Source organism: Artemia sp. Qi Xiang Cuo, chromosome 3, assembly GCF_049724085.1.
Source record: "Artemia sp. Qi Xiang Cuo chromosome 3, ASM4972408v1, whole genome shotgun sequence".
NCBI classification, from domain to species: domain Eukaryota; kingdom Metazoa; phylum Arthropoda; class Branchiopoda; order Anostraca; family Artemiidae; genus Artemia; species Artemia sp. Qi Xiang Cuo.
Window position 1 is genome coordinate 76,862,154 of NC_142796.1, and position 16,142 is coordinate 76,878,295.

A 16,142-nucleotide genomic window follows, 5' to 3' on the forward strand; every position below is an offset into this window, starting at 1 on the left:
ATATTAAAAAGAGCACTAGCCATTCGAATTTCCAATCGAATGAGCCCTTTTAGAAGTTTTTACGACAACTCCTTCGATACGAAGTGCCCTGGTATGAAAAATAAATAAATAAATAATACATTGTGCCAACATCGTTCTTTACTTAGGCAGCGAGATTGCGCTGCCTATGTTACAGAAAATTTAGAGACGTGAGCACTTCTGGGAGAAAAAAATCGACTATTAATGCTTCCAGGCTAGAGCACATGCATTTTTCTCTGGAATGGGGGAATAATCCAAATGGGAATTTATTAGAAAATATTGAATAAAATCGTTAGTTTTGTGCAGGGTGTGCGTAGTGCTCAGATACCTTTCTAAGCACGGACCTGAGTGCTCAATTAAAGTGAAATTCAAATTTTGTCGATGTCCCAAATATGACATTGGACAGATGGGTTCATCATATTGTTGAAAACAAATTCGGGATGGTATCTTTATTTTGTGTCTCATCTGGTAGGAGTGCTTTTCGTAGACCCACTGAAAACAAACCCAATAGGATATAGACGTGTAGAACGGTGCAGTTTCGCAGAAGACATCCATCAGCTCTTCACTTTTTTGAGTGTCCTTATTCAGTGTTTTTCCTGTTTCTCTCCGTAGATGTGTTGTATTTTATTAGGATGGTTTGCTTTGTTGCTTCTCCTCTTTGCTTCATCAGTTTTAAACAAAAAGGAATAGAATACGATCTTAATTTGAGGCAGACATGTACGCAAGACTTTTTTTTTGTGGGAGAATGATATATCATTCTCCCACAAAATTTCTTTTTATAAAAAGAAATTTTTGTTTGATAATTTGAATGAGGAATACCTATACATTTGGAAAAATTTAGATTTTTTGGAGGGGGGTGGTCCCGAGCCTGCCCACTGCGCGTTTCCCCACTCTGAGGTCTAATTATTTCAACTCGATTGAAGTTCACAAATTGATGTAGTCATGTAGAAGGCATATACCCTTCTCCCCCTCAAGAAAAGGGATTTTTTCGGCGAAACAAATGAAACCGCTTGGTAGATTACATTAAGTAAATTGCTTAAATCGAATGACAATTTTAGTATTTATTGTAAGAAATAATATAAAATTTGTACACCGAAAGTGGTATGAAAATCCACGCGCTGTCTGCAAGTAGGCCTATTTGATTTCAATTCTTTTTTTCAATTTTATTTGATCAAATAGTTCGTGGTAGCGAAATATTTTCGTGGTAGAGGTAGGTGGAGGGACACCTTCAAAATCTCAAGCGATCTTAATGGAAATCAGATAGTCAGATCCAGAAAACCGTAGCGTAGAGATTTCAAGCTTCTATCTACACAAATTGTGGAATTTTGTATCTTTTGCCAGATGTTAAGAATAGTCTAAATATTGCTAAACAACACTGACGCCAATTAAATTCTAAACTTTTATGCACTAACTAAGTATAATGATTTTACAGATCGAAAAGATATCTTGATAGTGTTACTACACTTTAGGCTAACGGTTGACAAAAAAAAAGAAAAAAAATGGTTCTTATGATGTGTTCGTGTACCTATAGACATTTTTCAAAATCAAGCAAGTTACGAACCATCATATAGTAGCAATCAGGAAAACGCTATGAAACAGTTCGTGGTAACGAACTGTAAGTAAGGACCGACCCGGTTCAATATTAACCGAAATTCTAGAAAAACAGAACTGTTATACCAATAGATATATCAGAAGAATCAGGTTATTATGCGGATTTTAAATATATGAGTTTCATCAAGTTTAGTCTTACCCATCAAAAGTTACGCGCCTGAGAAAATTTGCCTTATTTTAGAAAAAAGGGGGAAACAACCCCTAAAAATCATGGAACTGTAATGAAAATCACACCATCAGATTCAGTGTATCAGAGAACCCTACTATAGAAGTTTCAAGCTTGTATCTGCAAAAATGTGGAATTTTGTGTTTTTTGCCAGAAGAAATATCACGGTTGCGTGTTTATTTTTTTTTTTTTTTTTTTTTCAGGGGTGATCGTATCGATCCAGTAGTCCTATAATATCGTGAGAGGGCTCATTCGAACGGAAATTATAAGAAATAATTGGTACTTGGGCACTATATGGACCTTTACAAGGAAACCAGTCGCGAAAACCCCTTTTTTTACGGGTTAATTCAAGAGACGGCTATAGAGTAATGCAATCCATAGTGTGGTTTTCATTGCGTATACGATATTTAAACTGTTCTTTTTTGGGGTTTAGGGGGGGGAGGTACCTAGGTTAGGTTACGTATTTAATATATGCACTGCTTTACCCCCCCCCCCCCCCTTATTGTTCAAATATATAGCCCAAATTTGTTTATAAACTATTATATAGTCATCCTATTTTATTAGCATTAACCAAACTTGACTTTAGCACAAACCAAACTTGACTTAGAAAGGCCCATATAATGCCCAAGTACCAAATAATTTTAATGTTTTCAACGAAACTACCTCTTCCCAACACTGCTTACACTTAAGCAATGTTTTAGTCCTTCTATTCGTAAAGATTGCATTGGAAAGCTATTAAGCTAAATGCCAAATGTTACGATAATACAATGCTAACGTAAAAAAATGAATACAATTACATACTGTTAAACGCATCATATGTTGTTAAAGAAAAAGTTATAACAATATGTGATCATAATTCGGTCAATTAAAAAGTAGCGAATAAGGATTATCTGATACTGTTTTTGTTTTCTTGCTCATCGAAATTATTTGATTGTAAATAGAAAAAAATAGAATAAACTTATCAATCTTAGCATTTTCGCCTCACTTAAATATTTTCTTGGAATCCCACTATGGTTCAAAAATAGGCGCATTATCCGAAAATAGGAATATTGATATCAATACAAAAATGGATCAACAATACCATCGATATCTTAGGCGATCTAGAAAAAATAGAATCAATTTTCCCCTTAACTATCCTGTTTGGTGTATAAATAGTTTCGTCGCCAGAGCCTTAATAAAACTGAGCTATTTATTACGAGTGACTATGCCCTATTTATTATCGAACTATTATGAGCTATTTATTACCTATTCATGAGCTACTATGAGTAGTGTGAGCTATTTATTATCGTCCCTTTCCTCAGAAGTGTTATTTTGTAGTTTTGAGAAGTTTTCAGTTAGCTATTTACTATTGTCCTTTTCCTCAAGAGTGTTACTTTGTAGTTTTCAGTTTTCTTTTCGTTTATTTTTTTATACTCCTCTGTGTACATTCATGTATGTATAGAGGGCAGTAATAAATCATTATTATTATTACTATTACTATAAAAGTTTTACAAAGTAAGCATTTCTAAGGTAGATTCTTCTCGAGTCAAATAGATTTTAACTAGTAGCTAAGCTTGTTGGACAGGCATAAAAAGAAGAAAACAGTGTAGGTTACGCACATATATATATTGTATACGTTTTGGGTATACGGTATACGTACTTTTTCATGACGTCTGGGAAACAAATATTTTGTCCCCTTCATAAAAGCCAAAATTTAAGGTTTCTTTACCCTCTCTCTCCAAAAAAGTCTTTCTGGAAATCCCAACTCGAGCCTCTAGCCTTAAGACGCCGCCCCTACCGAAAAACGTGCCTGCGCACCGGCTTAGGGCAATATTGCACGTACTGTCTCTTTTGACTTCCTCGCAAGGATCAATGAGGGTAGAATCTGTAGTTAAAACCTTTTTCCCTTCCGGCCTACGAGCAGCTAGTAAATCAGAATGATTTAATTTAATTTTTTACCAGCCGAATCATTTAGGCCTAGTGCTGTATCCCCGATCTTGCATAGCTCAACCATACATGTCAATTCAGCATGCCATTTCTCACACTAGGTATCGGGTTTACGGCCCACTTCACAAAAAAGGACCCGCTGTGTCGGCAAAAAACATCCGTGGTCTGACATTAATTAACTACCAAGTTTGTGAAAAAAGGTACATTTTGGTTCATATTTGGGATATCTAACTGCTTAAGCCTATTGAAATAAGAGATGTGTCATAGGAAATAAAATACCATTATACCCTAAATCCAAGAAGGTGTCTTACACTCTTTTCCGAAAATAAGTAATTTTGCTCGGTCGTCCAAAACCAAAACGTATTCTTTACACAGAGATTGAATTGTTGGAAGTGGGCTTTATTTGGGTTAATTTTTAAAACTTTTTCCTATGCAAGTTTTCAAAGAAAAGCATTAAACAATATCAAAACCTGAAACATGTTGAAATAAATATTACAGTAAGTAAAACTTAGAACAAACAAATTAAAACCTAATCAAACAATTAAAAAACTTTTTTTTACAATGGATAAAAAAAGGAAGTCTAAAACGGATATATTATACATTGAATAATCGAATCCATGCTGAAAACGAACAGGAAGTACCACAAATAAGATGGGGTAACTGCCCCTGTAAATCCTCTAAAGGCTTGAGTGTCATTTGTGCTTTACTGAAAACAAAATAATATTTCAAACAATCTTTCTTTTATCATTATAAAAATGAAAATTAAAATTGCTCGGATTGATGGGGATTTTAATTTATTTATCATTTTTTGTTAGACAAACAGTCTGGTTTCATTAGTCTGAAATGGAATAATTTTTCAGACACAATACATAATTTTCACAGGACAGCTGAAGTAGTTTCAGTTTTTTTTTTTGCTCTGAGGTCCACTCGCAAACAATTAGTAGAAAAACAGGGAAATTTTTATACAAGACAGTGGAACGCAACTTTAAATGAATATTTCGACCTTATTTCCAAGGGTCGTCCTCAGCAAAACAAAAGAAGAAAAAAAAACAATATAAAAGAAACTTACATTAAAATTCGATCATTAAAAATGAAAAAAGTTTCTTAAAATTCTCAAAACAGCCCTAGCATCATTAATTCAAGGAAGTTCAACCAGGACTGGTACACCAAGCGAAGTGGAAAAAGACAATTCATTCAAATGGAAAGAAAAACACTTACAGACAAGCTCTTAAAGCAAATCTTGCCTTCTTGGCAGCCAGCCTAGAAGGTCTATCCGTAACAGGTTGAGTGGAATTGTTTACTAGTTTTTTAATATAATTAGTTAAATCATTTCTAATTAAATTTGTATATAAGACATTAAGCGAATATTCTTCCAAATCTCTATTTAAAGAAACATTACTATTTATTTTGATTTTAATTTCAATTGCCTCTCGAACAACCTGTTCTCTTCGTCGCTGTTTATTGAGGTACACTTGGCCTATTTTCTTGGCCTATTATTGAGGTACACTTGGCCTGAATTTTCTAGCCAAGCAGAGATACGATATTTACGGACCCTTTTTGGGTGCCTGTCTTTTGGTCTGGGACAACAAAAAACTTTTGCTGCCAGTGTCTCCTTTAGCATGGACGTAGGCAGCATTAGGCAGCATATTGTCTAGGGGGGGCAGTCGAAAGTGCGATGGAATTTTATAAACTGCTTTTTCCAAACCATCTGCTTTTTAAGCAATATCGAATGTAAATTTTAAGGTATAGGGGGGGCAGCTGCCTCCCCCCCCCCCCCCCCCTACGCCCATGTCATTTAGGTCTCCGCCGATTGAGAATATTTTGAGTGCTGGCTGACCGAAAGGTTGTTTTTGGCAATTTTATGGGCAAACCAAATTTTTTTTAAAGGTTTCCTGTAAATTAGGGTCCATTTGACCCAGGAACTTAGGGATTTAAGTGTCAAGCTGTTCGAAAATACTCTGGCCTTTTTATTTATTTTTTTTGCACTGGGGTCCCTTGGTCCAATGCAATGTAAGTTTCAAGTTGACCAGAAAGCATATTCTTTGGCTGATTTTTACGGGTTCACATCCCGTCCTTTAATAAACTGCTGATATATTCAGGTTCTCTAGGTCCTGAAACTTATGAATGTATTATTTCAGGCCTCTCGAAAAAAAAAATTGTTGTCCCTTTTCAGGCCTTATTTTTGGCAAACTAATATAGACTGGTCATTTTACATTAAAAAAAGATGGTTAAATTGTAAACATTGTAATACATGATTTTTACACCAAAGTCTCAAGAAAAATTTGCAGAATAACATACGAAAAGTCCGCATGAGTCTGAAACCGGAACATGTCCCAAAATCGCACTTTAAGGCCCGAATTTTAGCTATAAAATAAATGCTTTAATATTGAGAGGGTTTTTAAGCCTCTTTCCTTGTACGTATATCCGGACCTACTGAGAACGAATATCAGCTTTAAAATTACTTTAAAGTTAAATTTTACCGGAAAAAACGTATAAAAGTCAGATTTCAGGAAAAAAGCTCGAAAATTATCTTTTCTTCAAAAATGTTTTGGAATTTCGTTTTATTCCTTACCTTATCTGCTGAATTGCACAAAATTTAGGCACAAATTACCTTATGATCTCAAATTCACGTAGGCAAATTCTCATGCAGCCCAAAATTGAGCCAAAGTGCAAAAAAAATATATTAAAAAAAAAAAAAAGGCCAGGAACAGGGTAATCGCTTCCTACTAAACTGAACATGTGAGACAAGGAAACTAAGTACAGACAGTCGTGGAATCTAATTTCTTCCAAACAACCGGCCTTTAGCTCTTTGCGAAAATTCGTATTGTGATTTACCTATAATTTTGGTCACCTGGAATTAAGAATAATATTTTAAAAGAAAGCTCTACGTTGAATATGACTCACCAAAGCTAAAAGAAAAAAAAGTGAGAGATAAATTTCTCAAAAAATGATTGGTATCACATCCTTAATATGAATAAGGGCAGTGATTGTTTTACGTTGATCCTAGGCTAATAGTCTGTTTCAGCTTCCCACTTGTATTGGTTCTGCTAGTCCTCAACTACGTTCGTGCAACTCTCGGCTAAGCATTCTGGACAGGCAGGAGTGTATGGCAGCTCAGATTTTCGACGCGAACATTTCGCTGTTTGACAGCCTGACTTACGCGTGTGCCTGTTGGCACCAAGGCAAGGAGTCACTCTGGTGTGGATTTCACATCTGTTATGACTGATACGAGTTAACTATCTTGAGGGGGCTAATCCCAAGTGGTAAGGTTAAGACTGGAAGAATTCCATTCCAATCAGCTATCTGAAAGAAGACTTGATAGAAGTGTTATCGATCAGCTAAGGGTGTGGGTGAAAGTCTTTTAGGGACGAAAAAGAATATCGACATTGACTGGTCCCTACGGAAAAAGTCCCTACAATCGTGCCTGTTTACCAGTCAGGTGCTGCATAATAGGGATGATTCGTATAAGTACGACCATATTGAAGACACAGAGGTTAAGTCGATACACATGGACAGACATAACCACTACGGGGCTTCAAGACACAGGACCAGAGGTGTAAAGTTTCTGCACTCTTGAACTGTCCTTTAGCCCAGGGTGGCTTGAGATTAGAAAAGAAACATTTTAGAAATACTAACAGATTTTAAAATCCAAATGTACTATATTACAATCATCTGTAACTGGCTACTCACTGGTCGTGAACTCCCTTCTTTTAACATGCAGATGGCACAGAACAAACAGAATGAAAACAATTAAAAGATAAGACTATTTATGTTTCAACTTAAATAGGCATAGCGCCGTATAATTAGGCATATGTTAATGTCATGTAGGATCCTTTTTAGATTCTTGGAGACCAATTTATGGAAACCAGCTGAAATAACATTGTATTTTGCGTATGCAAATGAGGCAGCCAAAAATAGTCGTTTTAAGTTTGTGTTCCATACTTGGTGCCAAACGAGCCCTGTAATAGTATGGTTCTTTGAAGCATACATTTTGGAAGAAGAAATATATATTAATTATACAAAGGGGCTAAGCACTGTGCATGATGGGTGCACACAACGTTTTACTTCAAACACTGCCTCTGAGTCTGTCTTCGCTTCAGTTTTAGTTCCTCAGGCGTTGCCTTTTCGAATTCATACGTCTGTTTTGTGCATCTGAAATGACTTTACTAGTTTGTGTTTTGCTAATTTTTTACTCGGTGGGAGAATGGGTAAGAAAAACAAAGGTTTTTATTTGGGGGGGGGGATGTAGAGTAAATCTTTTGTCCATGATCTTGATGCTATGACTCTGTTTTAGACACACACTTTCTGAGTTTTAACTTTAAAGTGAGGCACTTACCAGCAACACCCATATGGGGGGTTACCTACCGCGAATTATTTGGGGGGGGGGGGGGTTACCATATATCACCTACCGCGAAAACCTGTGTTAGTCCCTTTGACATAACTTGAAGAACTTGGGTTTTAACTTAATCTTAACCGTAATATGCCCTTACTTTGTTATTAAGTCAAAGAATTGGTAAAGAAGTTGTAGATGGTGCTTGGAACTTTTTGTTGTTTATTTCTTCTTCTTGTTGACAGATTTTATTATTCTCAGCAATCCTATAATAACGGACGTCCATTTGTTTTTAGAAATATGGCTCAAATCGAAGAAATAGAAATAGATGATCAGTTGCAGCCAGTATTATTACTGGAACCGAGACCGTTTCGGCCTTTCAAAAGTAGCGAGGAATACTTGTGGGCCATGAGAGAAGATCTGGCTGACTGGTTGGATCGACTGTATCCTGAGATAGGGATCACTGTTGACAATTTTTTTGAAGTCCTGGAGACAGGAGCCATCCTATGTGAGGTAATACCTGGTACTTCTTTGTTTCTTAAATAAAAATATAAGGCAATTTACTAATTGCCTTATAAAACGTATGATTTTGAAAATTTGATTTTTTAAATGAAGTTCTCATCAATAAGCTCTTTAATTCTAGAGGCGTTGTGAAAAGTACTTTTTATTTCATTCAAGTTGTCCTTGTGTTTTAGCATTCGTTATCAATCGCTCTTTACTCTAATTAAAAAAACAACTTGTTTTTAAATTTAATTACTTCTCGTTTTTAATACCATATCCGGGCTTATGCTAAATATTTTTATAACGCTACGGTACCTTAATATTTTTATCAGCTAGAACCGCTACTTTTTATTACGACAATGACAGGAGGTTTACTCCCCCCCCCCACCACACTCTTCATCCTTCCCTACAGACGTCGAATCGATCCTGGACCCCGGAATGACATAGCTAGAAAATTAACTGCTAATTTTGACCAAGTTTGATGGAGATTGAACAATCCTTTTTAGTAGATTCCATAATAACCAAAATTCATTGTTGAATTGCTCCTCGACTCTCGACAGGAATAAGACACCCTCTGTTACCCCTTATCAAGTTTCGGTTATGTTCTACCAACTTCTTCTAATAGAGGTCTTAATGACAACAATCTAGGAACCCCCTCCCCTGCAGAGGTTGAATGGGATCTGAACTTGAAAACGCGGCGTAGAGTGGAAATCAATTCTCAGTTGATAGAAATTGATTCGAAATAAAAATAAATACACATAAAGGGAATCTTATGTCTCCCCAAACAGGCCTATGGTCATCTTCATAACTTTCTTAATCATATAGTCATTATAAGAGCATTTTTAAAGCTCTAAAGTAGAAAAAGAAAGACAAACTCAGATGAATCGCCCAAAGTAATAATTGAAGCCGGATCTTCGCAAAATTGAGCATTTGGCAGTTCAATGTTTAAGCGACTTGGCTGTACTGAATCAAAAGCTTGTCTGAAATAATTTATTAAAAGTTTCAATAGAGATAATTAGGATCATAAAAAGGAATATGTTTTTGAGTTTTTGCGTCATTCGATTGCTGTGTAGTAGAAAAAAACTAGTAGGCTGTAATGATGTAATTTAACTAGTCGTTTATAATTTTTGACCACAGAAAGTACACCTAGAAAAGCAGAAGCTATGTCAAGGGTCCAAACCGCTGAAAACCAGCTAATCTAGGACAGTTGTCACGTCAAACAGTTCTTCCAGATAATTCTTTATAAAACCGGTCTAAGAAATCTAGCCAGCCTTCTAGCCTACTCACCAGGAGTGATAACCCGAGGTGGCTTTTGACCACACTAGATCTAGATCTAGATCCACACTAGCAGCGAGATGAGTGGACTACAGTAGCGTAAAACGTATGCGCATATATTTATGCACATACAATGTCTGTGGAGTTGGGAAAAAAGTGCCACTTCCTGGAAAGTTTCAGGCATCATTTAGCTGCATTATAATATTTATTCAGAAAGTTAATTTACGTTCACGCCATAGAATGGGCTATGGTAGCTCAAAGTACATTGGGTCACGATGCGGGAATTTTACTTGGTATCAAAGAAACCAGAAAAATTAGCGGTGAGTCCTTTGAGCAGGGACGGGGGGGGGGGGTGTGTGTAAAGGACGTTCAGTATGAGGAAAAGCCAATTTTTGTACCCCGAAGTTCCATTTTTCAGTTGGTTATAAGTAAGAAAAAAGAGACAAAACATTTTTCAAAAATCTTTGGAAAACTCAAAACACCTAAGTACTACTACTACTTCTTGCTACTTTTTCGTATGTTGGCAAATGGTCTGCGTTGCGCAGGTACCGATCTCCTCATTCAATGCCTTCGCCCGGGAGTGCAATGCGTGGTTGGGGGGGGGGGGGGCAAATCATCCGACGCTCCCCGTGTTTTCCCCCAGATTTCTCCAGGTACCTATTTAGAGCTGGGTCGACTCTGACTGAGCTGACAGGGTCACACCATTGACCCCTGTTCCAAGCCAAATAACCAGCGACAAGCAACACCGGAATTGAAACCCTGACCATGGGAGTTCGAGTCCGGAGCGCTAACCACTCGGCTAGGACGGCTCTGTACCCTGAAAACAAAATTGAGTACGACCGAGTATGCTTAGCTTAGAAAATTGGGTTGCAAATTTAAATGTAACCTTAAGATAACTCGTACAGCGTCTTTTGGATTACCAAGGATGCAATCACTTATTATACAGTAGAAGTCATTCGTTAATGTTCATTTTAGTTTCTTGCTACCAAGCCAAAACAATAAAGGTGCACTTTTCATGAAAAGTGCCTATATAATTTCCAAAAGTGTGTTTACATGAACAATATTTACATTTTCTTGTGATGAACGCTACCTGATACATTCAATATTTACACCGTAAACAAACAAATGCCTAAAAATGTCCTCTAAAGGAGAACCTTTTCTCAGCCTATTTTTTTTTAACTTTCCTTCTCGTTTTTGTAAGTTCACTAGTTATTTCAGTTAGCTTTACTAGTACAAAACAAATCCTTATAATCTCTGCAAGAATCTATATCCTAAAAGACTACATCTGATTGAATATTTACGTCTCTTCAACATTTTGTTCTCTTTTTTTATTTGAAAACAAACAAAAACGGAGTAAGCCATAGACTTGTCACATCTAGTCTCGGAAAGATTCGGAATTTACCCAAAAATTGATACATCGTAGTGCTTCGTATTACGTCATCGAACTCTTCATAGAGGGTTGCCACCTGGTGAAAATAAAAATCACTAGTTTCTAGTGATTTTTTGTGTTGATTTAGCAATTTTCTTCAATAATCTAGTGATTAATGTGCTGATTTAGTGAATTGTTTTGTTTTGGCAATATGAAAGATCACTAGAAATAGTGACAAATCACTAGCGATGGCAACCCTGCCTTCACGCTAACTTAGTTTAAGACTTAACGTTACGTTATGTGATCTTAAGGGCTCGGCACACGTAGCTGATGTCGGAACTGATTTCAGCATAAGCAGACAAAAGATAGCGGTAAGAAACATTTGTTGAAAGAAAAATTTATTGCGCAAAATTTCCAAAACAAAGAATCATGGACACAAATAGTCAACTGGAGTTTATTAATAGTTGCTTGATTGATCTCAGCTTAGTTCTCAGTTTAGTTCTCAGCTCAGTAGCAGGGTCTTCCACCATAGACATCTCTGCCTGACTATTTATTTGTGTTCCTATTTTTTTGAGACGATCATGACGGAAGTTAGTCCTAAGTTTTTAAATCAGCGCTGAAAATTAGAAAATTTTTAAAACTCAATTCGATAGTAATTTTTTTTAAAACTAGTGGTGATTGGGATATTAGTTTCTGAAATCAACTACATGTGCCCAGCCCTTTACTGAGCAAATTTTTCCGGAATTTAGGCAGTTCCAAGTAGACTTGAGCTTTAAATTGAATTTTATGCTATGTAAGTTTATGTTACGCTATGGAAAAGTCAACATAGTAGCAACAAAATGGAATTTCTGGAAGGGAAATTAATAAATTTCAAGAATATATTAAGGAACTTTTCATAGAAAAGGGATGAGGTAGACACGATCTTAGACAATGAGTATTATAGTCTTATGGATTTTTAAGATGACCTGGCGTGGAAGGACTTATATATGTGTGAAAGGTTATGTATAACTTAATGTAAATTAGCCACTTAGTTTAGAAAATTAGGTACGTAGTGAGAAAGCCTCTTTACCTCGGTCACTGTAAATGACGGATATCATGTGCTCTTTAAAGCGAGTGAGTTACCTTTTGCTACGAGCAGGGGCGTCGTTTGGGATGAAAGGAGGGGGGGCAGTTACCCCCCCCCCAATAATGTGTAGAAAAAAATATTATACATCCCATGCCCTTTGACTATCCAGACATGGACCCCTTTTGCCCCCCCCCACCCAATAAAAATGCAGGAGATTCGCCCCTGGCTTCGAGGCATATTAAAGAAGTCCTTGGCAAGGGGGTATCAGGATTTTGTTCGGGGTGGGGTATTTTTTTCGTGCATGGTGGGTTTTACAAATTTTTTTTAAAAAGACATTGAATATTTGTTTATGCGCATTTTTCTTACGTTTTTAGAAGTCGAACGAAAATTTCCTTTTGGGGGTGGGTGGGATTCAAGTTCTGTAACCCCCTTGGGTACGGCCTTGGTCCCTGGTCTTAGAAAAGAATTATGCCAACAAGATTCAGTCGATACTACTTTTCATTATTTTCATCATTCTCTCCTTTCTTCTTTTTTCCCTCTATCTTTCCTTTTCAATTTGTTTAATTCATTTATTTTGATTGGTATGGCAGTTTTTGGTGTTGTTTAGTTTTTTGTTTTTTTCTTGTCCTTTTGTTTGATTTTAGTGCTATTATTTAATGTTACTTTTAGTCTCCTACTCTCACAGGCCAAAGAGTCTTTGTGGGGGTCTAAAGTTCTATAATTTTCTCTGTGTCTCTTTCAAATAAATTGATCGAAAAAAATTCAAATAAATGCTGTCAAAGTTTCAGCCAGCTTTGTCTAGTAGTTTGTGTTTGAGTTTGACTGCCAGCGAGAGCAAATAAGTTATGTTTTTTTTTGCCAAAGGGGATAAAGTTGTATATAGGGCAGTAGTTAAATTTTTTTTTTGAAAGAAGTGAAAAAGGAACTTAAAAGGGACTTTGCAAGAATACAAAACTCGACCGCTGAATTTAAACGTAGCCGTACGAGCATTTTCAAAGAGCAACGTCCAGGTAGTGAAAATGACGCCCCAGAAATGATCATGGAATCATTGTGTGTGAGATTAGTTTGATTAGTTTGAGTTTTTTTAATCGGACGGGTCTACAAAATTTTAGTTGAAAATCTATAGATGAAAAAGCTTTCTACAAGATTGGTGCTGCGATTCCTCACAATCGATCAAAAATATGTGCATGTGGCAATTTCATAAGTGTTAGTTTAAAGCTTAAAGTTAAAGCTTAATATTCTGGGCTTTTTAAGTCGATCCATTGGTGAAATACGGATCAATCACAGTAATCCAGAACAATATGAGACCACAGAGACCATAACCAGGGACCACAGAACAATCTAAACAACATTTTCTTTCTTGGTGAATCTACACCAAAAAGACCACACCAACTTCTTAATCGACAAGGTTATCGCTCCATTTTTTTTTCTTCTCTTTTTTTTATGATTATGGCATAATTCACGCTGATTTACTTGAAATAAATACCGTAAAAAAGCTACCGGTAAATATTATTCCAACCTGTTGGACCATTTTGACGGTTCTTTGAACGTCCACGTTTGACAAAAAAAGGACATTTTTCATCAAGGCAATGGGTGGATACAGGTGTGTGTTGTCGCAGAATGAAGTTTTATAAGCTAGAATATGAATTGATTTTAAATTCACTATAGTCCCCTGATTTAACCCCAGTGATTATTAATTGTTTGAAACAATATTAAAATGTAAATTGAATTTTTTCATGATTTTTTTCCTTCCCAAGATAAGGTATTCACCAAACTAAATTCGCATTTCAAGTTTTAGCTTTATATCTTGATTTTTTCAAAACTAATTTTTCTTGCTGAGGTGTTTTTGCACGTTTTTAAGGCTATTTTTATTTAATTCATATGCATTAACAAATATATAATTTTATGTTTGGCTGCTGCTTATCCTTATTTATCAAAAGTGGTTTCCTTGGTGTCAGGATTAGTTGAAATTTTGTTTTATCCTAAATTGTTTGCGCAAAGGCACCTATTAGTTTGCTTAATATGGAAACAAAAGTTTGTATTTTGTGACTTAAGTCACTCTCAGTGTTACCTTGATTCTACTTTCCCGGGACTGCATATGGAATATTAGAAACTCTAAACCCCGTATTGTATACTAAAGAAATCTAAAGCTCTTATGATACAATCTAAAGATTATGCAATATATTTAGCCTATTCTTGATCGTAGGAAGCAGAGGTGGGGCTAGTGTTTCCATTGCCCAGGGACAATGTCAATTTTTGTGCCCGTTCCCACCGTAACTACTATAATATAAGTTAAAAGAAAAACTCAGTTTGGCCCCTCAAAGGCTACGCCCAGGGACAGTCGCCCCCACCCCCTTGCCCCTAGCTATGCCACCGATAGGAAGACCTCGATACTACATTGAGGTAAGAGGAATTCTCAACCCCTATCTCTACCTGTTACTTCCAGAATTGTTGTTTCCATTGTTTTTTTTTTTTTTTTTTGCACAGGGTCGTCTTTACATCGTCGTGGCTTCTATAGTGTTTCTAAAGTTTGTATAGGAAGTAATTAACATATACAATATGCTTTTACGACCTCCCACTTCTGCGATCCGTCGGCGAGTGTAACACGGACTCCTGTTTTTAGACAACCCTGCTTTTTTCCATGAAAATAAAGAAAAGTTTTTTTTTAATAAAAAGAAAAGTTTAAAAAAAAGAAGAAAAATTGTTTATAATTAGTTACCAATTTTGATTTATATTAAGCATTAGTATTTGTAAATTTTAGTTCAATAGCCCATAATTTTCTCTTGCAATCCTAGTGATTTCCATCAAATCACTCAGTGATCATCCATGATTTCAGTGATCATGCATGAAAGAATAAGAGGAAGGGGAAGAGTCAATATCTGCAACTAAATAAGCTCACTCCTAAGTTGACCCCCAGACCGTTTTAAATTCTTGAAGACCTCTTGAGGTGCGTTACCTTGTTATAACTTGACAATCACCTAGTCCTGGAGATTCAATACTGGTTCGTATACATATACTCTGACAAGGAAGCTTGAAATTCACTTTTCCAGGATTCTTGTTTACAAACGCTAAAACCTGTTTGCTTTCATTGCAAAGATTGATTAAACCCTCATTATGGCTGGTTTGTATCAGTTTTTTTCCTATCAATGCTTGGAAGTCTGGTAGATAACATTGGACCACTCATTTGCGTTAGCTTTTAGTAGTTTTTTTTCGTTAATTTTTGGAAGTCTAGTAAATGAATAATGGTTAATATCTGGTAGATCTAGTAGTACAGCGCATAGCTATAGAAAAATGATATTTGTATGTTTAAGTTTTTGTGCAAAAAGCTGTGCTATAGGCTAAGCACAAAGAAACTATCTTGAGTCAAAATTTCTTTCTATATACTGTTAGTTGACGCCACCTAAAACAGAACGATTAAAAAAGAACTTCGGAAGCAAGCAATTTTTTTTCTTGGAATTCTAGTCTTTATAATCGAAGCGAAAAATTTCTTGCCGATCATTTTTCTTGTCTTTGCCACTCATAAATCCAGAGCGGTGTCATCCTTCAAAACTGACTGGAAATCTTTCCATGATGGATTAGATATACAACAAATCATAAGAAATTTCTCTTCAAGGCTGAAAAAATTTGACTTTCTGTGAGAATCTTCATTATTGCAAGATTGTCTGACAGTTTTTTTTTTATTTTACTTTTTTATTCAAGTAAATGGAAAGAAATTTCCGAAATTGTGATTAAAGAATTCATCTTGCTTCTTTTTTTGTTTAGTCTTCGTTTTGGCCATCTACCCATGCATGGTCATAATGTCGTTTGTTTTTGGTATATTTTTAGCCAATGTTTGTATAATTGTTGGGGCTCTTTGATTATATTGAAAACTTCAGAAAAA

At 35.9% G+C, this 16,142-nt stretch overlaps 1 protein-coding gene across 2 annotated transcripts in view; it reads left to right on the forward strand.

Annotated features, from left to right (window-relative positions):
• Window positions 1-16,142, forward strand: part of LOC148954553 (uncharacterized) — a 186,188-nt gene that overhangs the window by 14,825 nt on the left and 155,221 nt on the right. For both annotated transcript variants that reach the window (XM_089086593.1, XM_089086594.1), the window contains one exon: window positions 8,348-8,564. In XM_089086593.1, the coding sequence (XP_088942719.1) occupies window positions 8,352-8,564 (213 nt within the window). In that variant the 5' untranslated portion in view covers window positions 8,348-8,351. The remainder of the gene's footprint in view (window positions 1-8,347; window positions 8,565-16,142) is intronic.